The following is a 17,330-nucleotide window of genomic DNA, read 5'->3' on the forward strand; positions in this document are numbered from 1 at the left end:
AAAAAGTGCAGCAGTGAATTCATTTTTAAAGTTTTTAAAGAACCAACTGGATTTTTCCGGACTTCCCTGCTCCAAGCAGGTGCCGCGGGTTGATCCTCACAGCAGGTTTGGATGAATATCTTTATTTATTTGATCCAATACGTGAGCTGAAAGATGCGTTTTAGTGCGCACGCGCACGACTCGTGCACACCTCGTGGTCTACATGGAGGGTTTTCTGCAGTCGAATGGTTTTAGTGCAGTTACCAGCTGTGGCACCAGGGATCCAATCAGATGGATCTGCAGAAGTCCAAGTGTCACGTGACCTGCGGCGGTGGAAGATAACGGAGACCCCGAGAGTCCCGATGAGCAGACTGAGACCAGGGAAGGTGAATACGACCTGCTCCTGAATGTCAGTCGGACTGAGTCTAGACAATGATTAAACATTGTGTCTCCTCTTTTACTAAATCTCTGTACTATAGAATATACTGTATATATACTACTAACGTTACTGTACATATGACGGACTCCACTAAAGGCCTGGTGTAGATGAACTGGTGCAATTGTTCCTCCGAAATCAGCTTCAGTCATAAATCAAATCTCATTTAGTGTTGAACTTAACTCTGAGGACATGCAATGATTTGTGTTACTAGTTGAATCAGATTAGTTGGTCATTATTGTGATATAGATGATCTGATCATATTTTAAATGATTGAAGATGATCTGAGTGTTGTTTTTTTCATACCACCACTTGGGGGTGCCAAATGTACAAACCTTCTTTTTCTTCACCATTCTTGCTTTAAAGTGAACCTGATGTTCACCACAGTGGAACTAAGGTGTTTTTAGGATGAGCAACAGCTCAACAAGTGACTGAGGTCAAGTTGGAACGATAGTCATAGATTCTTACCTCCCGGATCAATAAATACTAAAGGAAACGTTGTTAAAACCTCCAATCAGAGTAAAGTACAGCATCATTTGAATCCGAACTCTGAGCTGGAGGAATAACATGGGTCTTTGTGCAGCCGTCTACAAAGTGCAATGCCGAAAATGGATACTGTAAAAAAAAAATGTTCTTATGGTTCACTCAATGCAGCATAGTGTCACCAAAACCATCTCATCCTGATCAGACCCTTACTTTGTAAAAAACAACAACAACCCTTTAGCATAATTTTGGGTGATTTTTATTAGGAATAGTATTTAATAACTAATCCCTGTGTAGTGTAAGTCATCAAAGCACTTTGCACATACTTCTAGACTGGACAACAACCATTAGGAAAATTCCCCAAAATTATTCTGAAGTTTAAAAAAAAAAGAAATATAAGAGTTGTAGTCTGATCAAGAGGAGACATTTGAGTGTGAGGTGATTTTGGTGAATATTTTGATTCTTTTATCAATATTTGGTCCATCTCACTGCCGTCTGCATAGAGACCCATGTTATTCTTTTAGGGATGAAAATTATGCTGCAGCACTTCCATGTACATTAGTCTGATAGTTAGTGGTCAACGCAGAATCTGTGAATATCTTTCCAACTTTACCGCAGTTCAGAAGTGTTGGATTTACTTCTGTTAGATATGTTGGTAGTCAGAATAATATTCTAATAAAATATCATTTTCCCTGACTAAACTAATGGGGAACCATTAGTTTAGTCCTTTTCTGAACAAGAACAACACACGGACACATTTGAATTGCAAGGTGTATTTAATGGGACATTCAGTGACATTGATCCAATGTAAACCACAGTTTAGCCCTGATTGATCACATGGTTACAACCATATTAAATTAACTCAACATTGTGCTGTCATCTGTTTTTACATTCTGGCATTAAAAATAAAATCACTAGAAAACTAAAATTGCTTTGAAGCCTCTGCTGAAGTGCAAATGTTGATGATCACACTGCAGACAGAAAGAGAGGGAGGAAGATCTGTGCGCTGTGGTTTGTGTCTGACAGGATCAAAACACCTGCAGTGCATGAAGTTGAACCCAGCTCAACTTTTAATGACAACACTTCAGCTGCATTTTCTATAAGCATATAGATTTATTTAAAAACCCCTTCAGTCTGTGTAGTTGTGTGTGTTGGCCAGAAGACATCCTGAAGAAAAAGACGGGATTATCGTTTGGCATCAGCCAACACTTGCTCTTTGAAAACCACACGACTAAATAACTTTTCTAATGTTTGATATTACAGTTCACAAGAAGTCGTGTCCAGCTGAGTGAGGATGTGAAACTGTCTGCGGCCCAGCGTCAAAGTGAAGGTCTGTCATTCAACCACACACTGTTCCCCATGCAAAAACTTTACCTACATTCATATCTCAATTCAAGAGCACTGGTTACTATAGTAACTTGGGACCAGGGCCAGTCGCTCCGTGCGAGTTTAGTTTGGCTCACATTTTGGTCAGTTGATCACAAACCAATGAAATAAGCACAAATGTTTTTTTCAGAGGTTTTTGTTTTTTTTACTCTGGTATTTCTATTTCAAATCCCTAATCTGGTGATTTTTCAACTGCACACCACACTGACTCAGCTAAACTTTGCCCAAACATTTTTTTTTGTGGAGTCTCAGCTCCTATATAGGTAGTATTTCTCACCAATGACCGTGTGATGGCAAACATTCAGTATGTAAACAGTATAGAAAATCTTTTAACTTTCACTTTAATCACTGAAGTGTATCAACAAAAATGTTCTGCTCTTTGTTACAGACAGTGATTCAGATCACTCAAAGACGTCTCCTCCCTGTGAAGTTATGAGGCGTGATTCACCGTGATGCAACGTGAAGAAGGATTTTGGATTCAGTCCTTTCTGCTCCAGGGCGTCTCTGAGATGAACCGGCGGCTCCATGTAGTACTGGACGAAGGAGGGACCAGAGGTAAAAGGGGAGTATTCGAGACCAACACTCAGCATCACTATACATCACTAGGCTGATTAATGTTTTAGCTCAGTGCTACGTGTTACATAGTGTGTTGGAAGACCGTTAACCTAGGAGTCACTGCATTTAGAGTGTTCATTGAATTTCTTCGAAAGTTGTCAATCTATTCCTTTAAACTATGAAGGGCAAAAAAATGACATGAGTATAAATGAATGAATAAATACAGTTTGCAATGTAATTAAGTTTATAAAGGCTTCAACGAGTGAAATAATTCGTTTTTTGGGGGGGACCGAAACGCCTGAAATAGACACGCATCAAATTTCTAACGGCGGCTGGCTTGACTACACTTTCAGCCGTGGACAACAAAAGCAAAACCACAGTCGATTACTGTTAGATCTACTGTACAGGAGGCAAATCCTGGTGCACTGAGGAGTAAGTGTAAACGAGACAGAATGTTTTGCAACGCCGCATCATCCTCAGTGCTAAGCCGACCTAAATACCATTTATACACAGACAGAAACGGCGAAATGGCCCTTTTCATTGCAAACTGTTGCTATTTATTTCTACTTGTCATTTTTTTGTCCCTTCACGTAACAAAGCATTAATTAGTCAGTGACTGTGTGTCTGTGTAACCTACCTCATGTGCAAGAGCAAAGGTCCCCCAGTGGATGGCCACAGACTGTTTGGCCTGGAGGTCCTGGTGGATCTGAACAGCCTCAGCTGGATCCACGTGCTGCCCCTGCATCACGTCCCTGACAAACCACAGGGGGATAAATGAGATTCTACAGGTGTTCCAAGAAAAGTGGGGTACAGTGGGTAGTAGTAAAATTTGGGCACATAAAAAACATGCACACAAGGGAGCATTTCTGCCTCATACGTGTAAACGCACCCTTCCCTATGTGCTCGTAAAGTTGAATTTCGTGGCGGGGACAGTGGCAGACCACCTTTTCTTGGCAGAAGAATGATCAGGATATGTTGGGGAAATGTCAGGTTGCACTTAATTTTACACTTTTATATGTAGTACATTTTGTTTTTGCACTATTTATTTGTGTTACAACATTATAGAAGTGGCTGGCACACAGAACCTCTTTTTTCTTTAACTCCCAACATATTCTTGATGATTCTGCTGCTGCCAACAAGGGAGTTAGGAGATCAGAGAGGCATCAGCTGCTCGCCCGCCTCCAGTCTCAAAATTCAACTTGACGAGCGAGTGACTGTCCGGCGATGTTGAGCTGTGAGAGTGAGTTCACGCGCAAATTTGGAGACTAGGTAAACACCACAGAGCATGTTATATCTAGTACCTGGGCAGGTAGGCGCCGATTGGGATTGCTGCGAGGTCAAATGGTCCGAAACGTCGTCCTATTTCCAGGAAGGAAGAACAGTAGCCGGTATCACCAGCAAAGAAGAATCGATGTTCGGGACCCAGAACAGTCCAGCTGCCCCATAAAGACTGAAAGAAACAGAAAGAGACGTGTTGTTTTATGAACTGAACCTGCTGTGAATTCATGAACAATGTCCTTTCCTTGAAATGACGTCCTCTACTCGATTTAAACTGACTGAAGAAAACTATTGCATCCCCTTCCTTAATCTAAAAGAAGGTGCTGATTCTGCTCTGCTATATAACTTCAAATTGCCTAATACAACAACTTAATTATCACTGGAATTAGTCAAATAAACACCATCATCAAAGGCAGCAGTTACACTTTTTGAGCCTCGATCTAATCAAAACGTACCTTGTTATCGTCCAGAGCAGTGCGTTTGCTCCAGTGCTGAGACGGCGTACAGACGAACGTAATGTCGTCATGACCCGGGACGCAGTTCTCCTCCCACCAGTCCAGCTCCATCACATTCTCACAGTCCATTCTCGCCAGCCAGTCCATCAAACCCAGGGGCACGAACCTACGAAAACATTCTAGTGAATACAAAGAACGATCAACGTGATCGAACGTGGATCTCGATCGCTACATTACAAACCACCAGTTGATTGATCACACGTACCAGCGTAGCTCCCCTCCGAAGCGCGCGTTAAGGCTGGCCACAGATCCAACATCCAGATGGTCGTAATGAGAATGACTGATGACGACAGCATCGATCCTGGGCAGCTGAGGACGAGAGGAAACGGCTTCAAATAAACAATCTGTTATCGTTGTAATAAGAGGAAATTGTTGAAAAAGAAGAAAGTCATGAACCTGTTCCACGGTGCAGGGAGGCCCTCGGTACCTTTTGGGCCCCATGAACTGGAGCGGCGACGCCCTCTGGCTGAAGATCGGGTCCGTCAGGATATTCAGTCCGTCTATTTCGACAAGGACCGTGGCGTGACCCAGCCAGGTGACTCTCAGACCTGGACCGGAGTCGGAGAGGTCTGGGTTCTGGACGAAGAACGGCTCCATCACCGGGAGCTCGCTGTCCAGGGCCTGGGGGAGGAGGAGGAGGACGGGCCCACAGATGAGGGAAAACAGGGAGCAATAACATCAGGGAGGGTCAAATTGAACAACCACATTCTTATTACAAGGATTAGGGCGGATTTCAGTCTCATGACTTTGTCTGATCATACTTTTCAAAAATAAACCACGATCCCTGAAATGAAAGCCACTGTTTTCTTAAGACACACAGCTGCTTTCAGGATTCATTCAGCATCACAAGGACAGATTCTACACTGGCTCTTTCAAAACGCCCTTTAAACAATATACTTCTGAATGACTTGAAGTTAACGTTTTATCTGCAGTGGTAATTTACATGTAGTTTACATGGCTACATGCCACCACAGTACATGTTCCTCTCTGGTGGTTGATTGCTACGCCTATTTTTTTGGTTATACAACTACACACTGATCTGTGCCCATAAGGGGTTAAACAGTTTTCTGTTGCTGTGTGAAAGCGGCCTTTGAAGCCTGTTAAGCCCCGACTGAGCTCAGCAAGGTTTCAAGTGGATGGTTGCTAAACTGTGTGTGCTGTGAGTCGACAATATTTCATCCATACAAAAGTGAGAAATTAAATTTCTAAAACTTAAGACTACAAGGATAATACGAGTAAAATTGATAAATCACTCGACGATTATATTTGAAACTTCATTCTTAGTTTTAAATTGATGAACATGAAGACATAGTTAATGGTAAACAAGTATTTTTTGAGTGTAATAATCACCCACCTCTTTATTTGTTGGTACATTACTGTGATTTTTGTCAAACAACAGGAACCTGAGCAGCATCGAGTGGGAAGGGAAACGCCATGTGGACCAGGGGTTGATCCAGCGGCCATGTTTGTCTCGACAGGACTTTGTCACTTCCTCCTGCAAAAGTCAGATAAGAGTTTGAGGTGAATTGAACTGAAGATGAGAAAGCAGGTGTGCGTGTGTGTGTGTGTGTGTGTGTGTGTGTGTGTGTGTGTGTCAGTGTCAGGTAGCAAAAGGCGGTTGAGGAGACGGGGGATGATGGGATGTGAGGTTTTACCTCCAACCGATAGTCCAGGCGGAAGCTCTTGCGGGAGGAGCGGGAGGAGCTGCTCTTCCTCGGGGGCCGAGGATCCACCACTCCACCCTCTGCACCTCTCAGCACTTCATCTTCCTGGAGCCGATGTACACAACAGACAGGTTCATAGAAATAAACGCAGCAGGACCATAGACAAACTATGATTCTTCGTCAAAGCCTTTTTGCCTACAGTACCAACAAAGCAGCACTAGCAATGGTTAGTGAAGCCTCAAGCTGGCCTCTGGCAGAGATGAGGAGTGGACAACAGCTGCCTGGTCAGTTCACTTTGTTCACTCTCACCAACGCTTTTTTTCTATTTCACTTGTGGCGATTTATCAGTTTTTTGTGCAGCTCTTAATTTGAACTTTGCCACCGTATTTAGACAACTGTCGACAGCAGAAACACAGCTCCAGTCTAACGCTAGTTTAGAAACATGCATCACCCTCCGCTCAATGTTTTCTTCTGTTAAACAAGCTATAGTAAATCATTACTACTGTACTGGTTGATGAGCAGCATGTATTACCTCCACCAGGCCCGTTGTCTCCTCCAGCGCCGCTCTGCCGGACGATGACGGCTTCTCCATGGGCACACCCCCACCACCACCGCCGCCACTAGCAGGAACACACAAACAAAAATCTTTTACAACACTCTGCTGCCTCACAACCAGCACAACAACAGTTTGTGACTGTTTGCTCTCAAGCTGCAGGTTCGCACTAACAACCGAGTCACAAGCCGACTCTCTTGACTCACCCTGATGCTTCTGCGATGATAACAGAGCACATGAACTGGCTCGACGGTTGAACCACAGACGTTTGCATGTGAAACCGAAGGGCGGTTATCAGACACGACTTCACTGTATTCAAATCAAGCTGCCATCCGAGGTGACGCACTGGAAGATTCATGGGTCTCAGTTTTCACATTACTTTGATCTCTTGATATATTAAGACATAAGCTTCCTTGTGACACAAACAGACAAACTGTTTTACTCTTGTCCAATGGTGATTAGGAAGTGACTACTGTACTGATGCAGGCAGAATACAAACATTATGAAGGATATTCCTTGTCGAACCAAAGTGATCAGGTTAATGTCGTGATGTCATTACAGCCCGAGTGCAACAGCTGAAACGCCTCACGCTTCTTCCCCCTTGGACAATGGCCACCTCCAACACAGTGGTGAGTGACGTATTAAACTCTGGAGTGGAGCCCTACACACTGCAGGTCCTGGACCGGATGTGGGACTGAAGGGAATGTTCAGTTGAGTGAGAGGGAATCTGACATTTGTTTGTTCAAGGGAGTGGGAGATGAAACACCCTAAAAGTTTACTAGACACACACTGATGTCGTCACCTGTGCAATTTCCAAATGCAGCAAACCTAATCATCTTACCCTACTATTATCCTCACAGTGCAGTACACACCCTCACTGACTGCTGGCCACTCCTGAATGACTCCATCGTGAGGTAACGCACTTCGATCGACAAGAGGCTTGTGATGGTCCCTTCGCATTGACGAGGAGAGGGATTCTCTGACATTCATGACAGCCAGTGCAAATGCAACGTGAGCCAGCTCTTCCGGGGACGACGACGACGACGACGACGACGACTCCATATAGCACAGGGATGGCGTGGTGATGATGCACTCGGCCTCATGAATGGACTTAGACTGCACACTGCGCACAGACGACCGGGACAACAATGGAGCTCTGTGGAACGAGCACCAAAACAAAGGTCTGTGTAGCCAGGCATGGAGCCTGATGTCTGATGTGGCCACATAACCAGCCAACCGACAGTCTCCACTACTCACCACCACCCCTGTGAGTGACGGGACACAAGGTCGTCTCACAGCTGCACGGAGAGAAACAAGGGACACGCACGTGTGCACAACTTGTGGAGGAAGGGCAGCCACCACATTCATCAAAGTGAGCGAACAGGACAGTGATGGTATCGCTTCTATTCCCACAGCATCACACACAAGTCTGCACACGAAGAAGAGTTATAACAACACAAAGTGCTCCTGAAGCATTTCCTCTTTCAGAAAGACAGTGGACAGACATTTGACACACACACACACACACACACACACACACACACACACACAGGAGAAAAGAACGGCTTCAATCAAATGTTATATTATGAATGCATGTGTATTAATACAGCAGCCAAGTGGAATGTGTCCCTCGGGGAACAACAGCAGTAGCCTCAACCCGAGATGAACGTGCCACCGGGGCTGAACCTCCGTCCACGGCCACGACGGTACGTGTTTCCATTATCGGCCAACTCACCCGAACACTTGAACGCAGCACAAAGGCACCAGTTGTTCCTTCAACGAGGAGACATCGTCTGTTGCATTCACGTCCGTCGCACAGTTGCAGTGCGAGCGGCTTCTTGCGAGCAGCTTTGCGGCTCGCAAGAGGATTACAACACACAACCACCGCGTTGTGCTCACGATGCCGCGTCCATCCGCCGAGTGTCGACCGGGGAACGCGAGGGCAGCGGAAGTATCTGCTGTATTTAATTCGCGCAAAGAAGCAGGACGCTGGTGTCGGATCGCGCAGCAGGAGTCGGCAGCAGCTGTGACGTCGGTGCTAAAGCCTCCGTGTGTCACGTGACCTGCTCAGTGCGACCTCAGAGAACTGGAAACGGACACACATAGTCCCAACGACGAACATGGTGTCGAGTCAATAATCAATGAAATATGGTTTAAAAAATAAATTATATATATATATATATAATGATATTTATTTTTTTGCATCTTATTACTTTTTATTGGAACCACCACCACTTCTGATACAGGTAAAGTCTTCAAGAGGAATTTAAAAAGATTCTACTACAAATAATAATAATGTGACCGATTTACTTTCTTAAATATATATGTATTTCATTAACAAATTAATGATGCCTTTTTAGCCTTCTTATTAAATGTAATAATGTTTTAATAATTTTTTTTAATAATCTTTTTAATAAAATTTGCTAATTTTATCTGAATTTATATTAATATTTTCCAACATTTAGTTCATTGTTTTGCTGTTAGTTTAACCATATACTTTTGAACCATATACTTTTGACCCATCTAGTCTTAATAGCTCCTTGCACTAAAAAACGCAAAATGAAGCCCTGCTGCAAATGTTGAAAGTTTGTTTTTAAACTATATTCTAACATGATCCAGTGGTGCCGTCCATGGGGGCAGAGGGTTCAAGGCTACATCAGTGTCTGCAACCATATGCAGTACAATAAAAAAAAGCTGCGGCAAGGGGAGCTTCGGATGGAGTTCCTCTTAAGTGAACTTTGACTAATGTGGTCTTGTGTCATGGGTATCATGTTTTGTATGGTGGATATTGTGATTCATTAAAATAGCTGTCTCTTCAGTTCAGTTCTTCAGTCACGCATCAAAACAACAAACCATAGTAAGGCCTATAGATGTCATACTTAGTAACTTAAGAGTACCAGTACATTTTGAAATTAATATCCAAGGAAAATGTTCAATCTGCCAAGAGAAGTAGAAATGGAAGGTGACGATGTGTTATTACTTTTTTTTTTACTACTTTTATCCGTAAAAAAAGGTGACGACATAGATAGTTGTCACTGGTGTGGCTCAGTGGACAAGAACACTGATGTAGGTGCATAGAGGTGGGGGGTTCAAGAACCACCTCAGGGAGAATCTGCAGCAAGTCTTACGATGGTTGAACCATTTTTTATGCAATGCCAACACTCAACAGAGGAAACAGAAGACAACGACAGTAGTTGCTGTGGCTGGTGTGGCACATTGGACAAGAACACTGACTGTGGATCAGTGCTTCGGGGGTTCAAGACCGACTTGCGGAGGAGTGGTAAGACCGACTAACGGAGGTGTTGCATACGGCACAGAGAGGAATACTGACCTTGGCTCAGTAGGTTCGAGGGTTCAAATCCGATTCAGGGAGATATAAGCATCCAGTGTCTGTATTGACAGCTAAAGGTCGATGGGGTATAACATGCTACGGCAAGGGGGAGCCAGGACTTTAGGTAGGAGGGGGGGAATCATCATTATCCCTGTTAATATGTAATTGAATTGGAAGTCTAAGTACCTCCTAGAACTATACCTTAAAGATGAAGAACCCCAGATAAGAGAAAGTCTCAACGCCCCTGACAGTCTCTAGTTGGTAATCCAGCGCTGGGATGCACAGGTTAGTCCAGGGACAGATGAACAGAACCCTGACCTTGGTTGGTCTTCTTTTGTAATATACTTTTGTAATATATATAGTGTGTATATTTAATAATAGTTATAGTATTATTATGATATACTATATATATGTATATGTAGTATATAGAATAATATATATATATATATATATATAGTATTATTATCAACTGTCTTAATAAGACAGTCTTTTAATTAAGACAGTTGATAGGTAAAACTGTCTTAAGACAGTTGATTAGACCTTTCCTAACAACTGTCTTTTAAAACAGTTTTCTTATCAACTGTCTGGGGTTATCATCCAAGGTATCTTCTAGGAGGTACTTTGACTTCCAATTCAATTATTTACTTACAGATACTGGAACATATTAATTTACAGGGATAATGATAATTCCCCCAGACATCAGCTGTGAATACAGACGCTGGATGCTTATATCTCCTTGAGTCAGACTTGAACCTAATGAGCCAAAGTCAGAGCTCTTTCCCACCGTGCCGCGTGCAACACCTCCATTAATCGGTCTTACCACTCCTCCGCGAGTCGGTCTTGAACCCTCAAACCTACTGATCCAAAGTCAGTGTTCTTGTCCACCGTGCCACACCAGTCAAACAATGTTGTTTGTCATCTTCCCTTTCTACCTCTGTTGGGTGAATGTGGGTATTGCATACAAAATCGCCCAAAGACCTGAAAGCACATTGTCTAGCTCTCCTTTACCACAGATTCTCCATGAGTTGGTCTTGAACCCTCAAACTACTGAACCAAAGTCAGTGTTCTTGTCCACTGAGCCACCTTGTGGACACCTTCAGCTGTCAATACAGACACTGGATGCTTATATCTCCCTGAATCGAATTTGAACCCTCGAACCTACGTGAGCCAAGGTCAGTATTCTTCTCTGTGCCGTATGCAACACCTCCATTAGTCGGTCTTACCACTCCTCCGCAAGTCGGTCTTGAACCCCCGAAGCACTGATCCAAAGTCAATGTTCTTGTCCAATGTGCCACAGCAATTTGTTCGTCGTCTTCCCTTTCTACCTCTATTGAATGAAGTTGGCATTGCATACAAAATTGTCCAATCTTCCCCCACACTCAAAACCAGATTGGCGTCTCCCCCTAGTTGTAGATTCTTCCTGAGATGATCTTGAACCTTCAATCTCCTGAATTAAAGTCAGCATTATTGTCCACTGAGCCACACCGGCCACAGCAAAGTAGGTTGTCACCTTCTATTTCTACCGATAAAAGTAGTAAAAAAGGGATAACACAGTCACCTTCCATATTTTCCTTGGATATTGATTTCAAAAAGTATTGGTACACTTAAGTTACTAACATCTATAGGCCTTACTTTGGTTTGTTGTTTTTATGCGTGACTGAAGAACTGAACTGAAGAGACAGCTATTTTAATGAATCACAATATCCACCATACAAAACAGTAAAACGACATGTTGGTCAAAGTTCATTTTAGTGGAACTCCATCCAAAGCTACAGCTGGTTTTATTGTATTTCATCGATGTAGCTGTAAATACAGCCACCGATGTGGCCCTGAGTCTCCCGGAGGTGGTTCTTGAACCCTCATCGTCCCGATCCAAGGCCAGTGTTCTTGTCCCCCGAGCCCCACCGACCACAGGAATCCTAAACTAGCATCCAAACCCATCGCCACAGGAAGCATGGTGGAGAAATACAAGGGCTGCAGCAGAATTATGGTCAATTCTGCTTTTAATTGATATTTCACATTTGGTAATATTCACCTAAATCAATAGACAATTTAAAAAAAAAATAATAGTTAAATAGTATAGTTTGGTCAAAGTGCCAAGGGGTTGAAGGAGCAGGACCCAAATGAAGGTAATATTTAATAACTAAGGTAACAAAAAACAGACTCAGCCTTCAAAGGAAAAGTGAACAAAATTCAACTCACCAAAACTCAGATCCAAAACTCCAAAGTAAACAACAATTCCTGATATTCAGTTATTGCTTCTGGTGTGGCACCCTCAGATATTTAAGTCCCCGCCCCCCCGTGAAAAAAATCATATTTGAAACATGAATCCTGCTGATAATCATCTTCTCATCAGTCCTCCTGTGAAATGCCCATGTTAGATTGAATTAAATTTTTTTCATACACAACTGTGCAGATATGAAGACGTTGTGGCCTCACCTGGCCCTCGTCCTGCTGACGGACACCCGGAAGAAGCTGCACCGCAGCACACTCGCGCGGCTGCACCACGGGGACACACGGGCACACCTGCACAACAAGGTTTCCATTCCGGCCCGTCGCGTTGGACCATACCTGCCGGCGGAGTGTTAGTGAACGGCCATAGGACACGGGGTCACACGAGTGAACAGCTCGGGGGAACTTTGTCTTTGTTCACTTCTAATTCCGTTTCCACCCGGTCGAGTTCCGCGTTGCGCCCCCTCTCGGTGCCGTGGGGATATGACACAGGCGTTGGTGCTCAGGCGAGCGACAGGGGGAGAAGAAGTTCAACAGTGAATTCTTCCTGTTTGTTTGTATGAATGTAAAACAAAGAGAATTAAAGACGAAGAAAAACAGTGCAAGTTGTTCGAACTTCCTGACAGAGGCCTTTGTTGACTTTGGGACATCTGATACTTCACATCTCATCTGAAATGTGTTAAAAAACCCATTACCAATATTTGTATGAATCTATTCAGTGATTTTTTTTTTGATTGCTTTGACTGATATTACAATGTGAACACACATGTCCTCCCATGTCACTACTGGCATGAGCTTGAATGATCACAACAGAAGAAACTTTCACAAGCATTACTGCAAACATATTTACTTTACATAGAAAATGACAGGATCAGTAAAAAAAAAACGAAATAACATTCAGAATGAATACTTGAGGGTGATTCACTGTCACAGATAAGCCTGTTCTCAATGCAGAAGATTTTTTCTAAAAACTTTAGAACAAATCAGAAAAATGACAGAATTTTTAGAATTACCGTAGAGCACAAAACAATTATTTTTCTTCTTCTTCCGAACGTTCACGTTCATGTGTGTGTTCTGTTTGTCCAGTTCTCAGTGCTCCTTGTGGTCACCGTCCTCCTCCAGTTTCCTGATCTCTGCCTTTAGCTGGTTGATGTTTTCTCTGCTGGCTTTTAGTTTGTCTTTCAGCTCTGCGATCTCCTGGCTGGTTCTCTTCTTTGCTGTTTCCATCTTCTCCTTGGTCCTTTGCTCATGTTCACTGACTGCAGGCAAACACACAAGGGCACAATTACAGTGGTAAATTTAAATGCTGCTCCTCAGAACAGAGGCACACACAAGATTTCCTTTATCTCGGGCACTGAGGGCAAAGTTAAAACTGAAGTGTTCAGAAAAACAAATCAAACAAGTCTGTATGCACAACACTTGTGTTTCAATGTCCAGTGTGTGTGTGTGTGTGTGTGTGTGTGTACATACATTCTGTTTCATGCTTGTACGCTCCGAGGGTGAGTTGTCTTGACGTGGTCAGTAGCTGCTGCATCATGGCTGTAGGATCCTGGAAGATCTGGGGGGAAAAAAATACCAAAAATTCTCAAAACATCCTTGAAAGACACGCTCTGGACATGACAGTTTAAATAATCTAAGTTCCTCATGTGTGAAAACTATACGTATTAATGCCATTTACAGTCAGGGGATATTACATAACAGTGTATTTTCTGTATAATAGAAGGTAGAAATTAATGCAGGATAGCTAGTAACTGTGGCCAGGAGCTTCAGAATGAAAGAAGTCGAACCATTTCATCGTAGAATTCAGAGACAACTGTCTTCTTGGGCATGGCACTGGAGTCCGACTGGAACAGCTTCAACAGATGGTACAGAGTCACCTAACACACACACAAATAAATAAATACAGTTCAAAAAACATACATAAAGGGAAGTGACATGTTTAAATTCTAGCCGTATGTTCTTATGTTTAGTATGTTCAATTATAAAAAGAAAGGTTTACAAAACAGCTGATCACAGAACAAAATAATATCAGCAGTGAGATGCCAAACGCAACATACAGCCACACTATGAAGATCAGCACATAGTATATAAACGTATTGTTGGAGAATCCAGGCACTTACGGGTCTCTCATTGGGGTCAATGAAGAAGATCTTGATGATGATCTCGAACTCGCCCCAGCCCGTCTCTGTGATCTCGTACGGAGGCTTCGTCACCACTGGAAGTGCGGAAACTTTTATTTTAGTCTTGGGGTCACAACCAAAGCAGGATATACTCCCCATAACATAACAACTTCAGCCATTATATACCTGCCAATATCCCAACACCAAGTATCAATCATTTTGATCATTTAGTGCATCTTACAATAGAAACTACGGTCCAGGTCTGCTCACCTCTCAGTGGGTTGCCGTAGCTCTCGTGCAGCTTGAACTGGATCTTCTTCACATAAGCTGACATGTCCTGGAAGGGGCATATGATTAGAGGTAATATGATGTGTTTACACGTGTTGAAATCCACGTGACAGTGGGCAGTAGATGAGATGTTGCCACTGTGAACCTGACCACAGGCCTGTTGTGAATCTGGATGTCTGACCTCGTTCCTGTAAGGCTTCACATACACGGACCACTGATGAGTGTGGCCATCCTCCTCTCTCTTCTTGCCGAAGTAGCGGGCAACGTTCCCGAACACGATGGGCTTCACGATAGTCACTCCCTGCAGAGGGCACAGAGAAAAAAAAACACACACGTATGGATGTATAATAATCTCAGTCACCAAAAATGTCACACAGACACATGCAGTGAATTCATAGTTTCCGCCTCTGCCGTAACGTGACATTACCTTGACTCGCCCCCCGGAATCTGGACCGAATTCAGTCATCTTTTTGAACATAGTACAGCGAAGCGGGGGTGAGGTTGGTCCCGTGGTTCCCTCTACAGTACTCTTCTCGACCCGAGGTGTGTGTCGGAGTGAAACAGAGCAGCCATTTAAACGTCAACAGTCTGCTTCTTGTCGCCCTCTTCCCAAACTGGCCAGCCAAACAAAGCGCCGGAAGTGGTGGGTGCGCCGCGTTCAGTTGTCCGACAGGAGTGTGGCGGAGACACTGTGGTTCCGTGGCAAGCACAAGCAATTTTTAAACCTACATTGATTTGGATAATAACTTGCTTGTTTGGTTTCACAGTACAACAGGCGGTTCGGATTCATTTAAGTTCATTTCACCAAACGAATGTTCTTTTACAAACTACTTGACTGGTTCTGATATCTTCACTTGAGACAATATTTACACCTAGGCAAACGTAATGTAAAAATATAACTTCCATTTGTCATAATTCTTATCTTACCCTGTATTTTCCAAAATCTGGTTTCTGCTCAGGTTATATTGAACAATATTTTACAAATGCTTTAAATAACTTAAATTGTCCTTAGCTATCTACCATCAATGCTGAGATGTATTCAATCAAAAGGAAAACACAAAACAAAATTCAACTTTAAACTTTTATTTTTGAGAGCAACAACCATATAATTAATTTAGCATTGTCTTTCCCTGACAGGAAATGTGAGGTGTAGTTGTAAACAAGACATAACTGGCAGCAGCACAGCTCGACATGTCCCCAGTAGAAATAAACTAAAGCTGAGCCCAGGAATCTATAAACCCGAGGTCAATTTGTCATCTATACTAACAAGTGTGTTAATTCAACACTTGTAAAACAGTTTTGTATCCCTGCTTTACATCGAAAGTCTGTTTTTATTGTGCTTATCAACTTTTACATATACAGACCAAAAAAAATCTGAAATACTTAAAAAAACCAACTATGGTATTGAATGTTTTGCTGATGTAACACCTGTTGCGTTTTAATATGGACGCACTAGGCAGTTTCAAAAATACTTACATAGTCTAATCCAGACAATGAAAAAGTAGCTGAAGGTCAATTTATTACTAGACTAAACATCTGACATTACACTAATCATGTGAAATACTGATAACACATAAGACACTTATGTGTTGGTCTGGCAAAATGCAGCAATTGTGACTTTCTTCTGCAGTTCACGAAGACCTGGAAACACTTACCTTCAGCGCTGTGGAGAAACGTCACGACAAGCCTAATACCAAGCGACAACAAACTATTTTTTACTGAAAGCCATGCAGGTTTTTGCTCAGATGATATTAGATGGAGCAACATTGGGAGTTTGCTTATAGGCCACTAAGGTCAAAGTAAAGCATCATGCCACTACAGGTGCAACACGACTCGCTCAAGTCAGACTAAACAGTAAAAACCAGGTGTCGAGACTTTAAACTGCAAAAACATTTTCTAGGAATTGTTCAAAGCAGTTGGCATTTCGATTTTTTTTTTTTTTAAATATCAATAATATGAAACTCTTTGAAATATATTGTTAAAACAAAAACCACATTCAGGAGAACCCTAAGGTTTAAAAAAGTGTTCAGGGGATGCACACGGAGATTTGAAGGGACATGATGTATAAGAACAATTCATTTTAACAAAGAAAAGCTCCAATAAAACCACAAAAAAAAAAAACCCGAAATCACAAAAAAAGGATTCTTCATTTAAAGACAAAAATGAGGCATTGTGAAAAAACATATATGTTGTGTTTGCAGAGTTAATAATGTCACTGTAGTGAATTTGTACAAACGAAACAAAGCAATTTGGCAACTGTAGACTAAAACACGGTTGCTGGAAACCGTGACAATATATATATATTTTTTTTACATTTTGACAAGTCAAAAACGTGTCTGATGGTTCCAGGTCATATATATATGTGTGCGACTTTGAACCGAGACAACAACAAAAAACTTAACCTCAACATTACAAACTAAAAGCTGGGGATCAGCATTTACAATCACAATCTACAGATTATGCAACTACATTATTTGACACCTTACAGCAATTTCAACAAATTGCATTTA

At 42.5% G+C, this 17,330-nt stretch overlaps 2 protein-coding genes across 4 annotated transcripts; both read right to left on the reverse strand.

Moving 5' to 3' along the window:
• Positions 1–1,655: 1,655 nt before the first annotated feature.
• napepld (N-acyl phosphatidylethanolamine phospholipase D) lies at positions 1,656–12,752 on the reverse strand. Of its 2 annotated transcripts, none has more exons than XM_035618655.2 (10): positions 12,620–12,752; positions 6,829–6,916; positions 6,288–6,401; positions 5,987–6,127; positions 5,029–5,253; positions 4,838–4,941; positions 4,573–4,738; positions 4,141–4,289; positions 3,477–3,591; positions 1,656–2,817 (listed from the first exon to the last, which is right to left on the reverse strand). In XM_035618655.2, the coding sequence occupies exons 1-10, from the start codon at positions 12,724–12,726 to the stop codon at positions 2,686–2,688; spliced, it is 1,341 nt and encodes a 446-aa protein (XP_035474548.1). In that variant the 5' UTR covers positions 12,727–12,752; the 3' UTR covers positions 1,656–2,685. The 2 variants fall into 2 exon arrangements, with proteins under 2 accessions (XP_035474548.1, XP_035474540.1); XM_035618647.2 differs by lacking the exon at positions 12,620–12,752 and adding an exon at positions 7,056–7,102.
• On the reverse strand, positions 11,852–15,479 carry yeats4 (YEATS domain containing 4). 2 transcript variants are annotated; one of them, XM_047336401.1, is made up of 9 exons: positions 15,248–15,479; positions 15,002–15,121; positions 14,803–14,869; positions 14,533–14,627; positions 14,200–14,289; positions 13,883–13,970; positions 12,620–13,671; positions 12,383–12,541; positions 11,852–12,154 (listed from the first exon to the last, which is right to left on the reverse strand). In XM_047336401.1, exons 1-7 carry the CDS (start codon positions 15,296–15,298, stop codon positions 13,502–13,504), a joined length of 681 nt encoding a protein of 226 aa, XP_047192357.1. In that variant the 5' UTR covers positions 15,299–15,479; the 3' UTR covers positions 11,852–12,154; positions 12,383–12,541; positions 12,620–13,501. The 2 variants fall into 2 exon arrangements, with proteins under 2 accessions (XP_047192357.1, XP_035474582.1); XM_035618689.2 differs by having other exon boundaries at positions 11,852–12,541.
• Positions 15,480–17,330: the final 1,851 nt, after the last annotated feature.

The sequence above is a fragment of the Scophthalmus maximus genome, chromosome 12 (assembly GCF_022379125.1).
Source record: "Scophthalmus maximus strain ysfricsl-2021 chromosome 12, ASM2237912v1, whole genome shotgun sequence".
NCBI lineage: Eukaryota > Metazoa > Chordata > Actinopteri > Pleuronectiformes > Scophthalmidae > Scophthalmus > Scophthalmus maximus.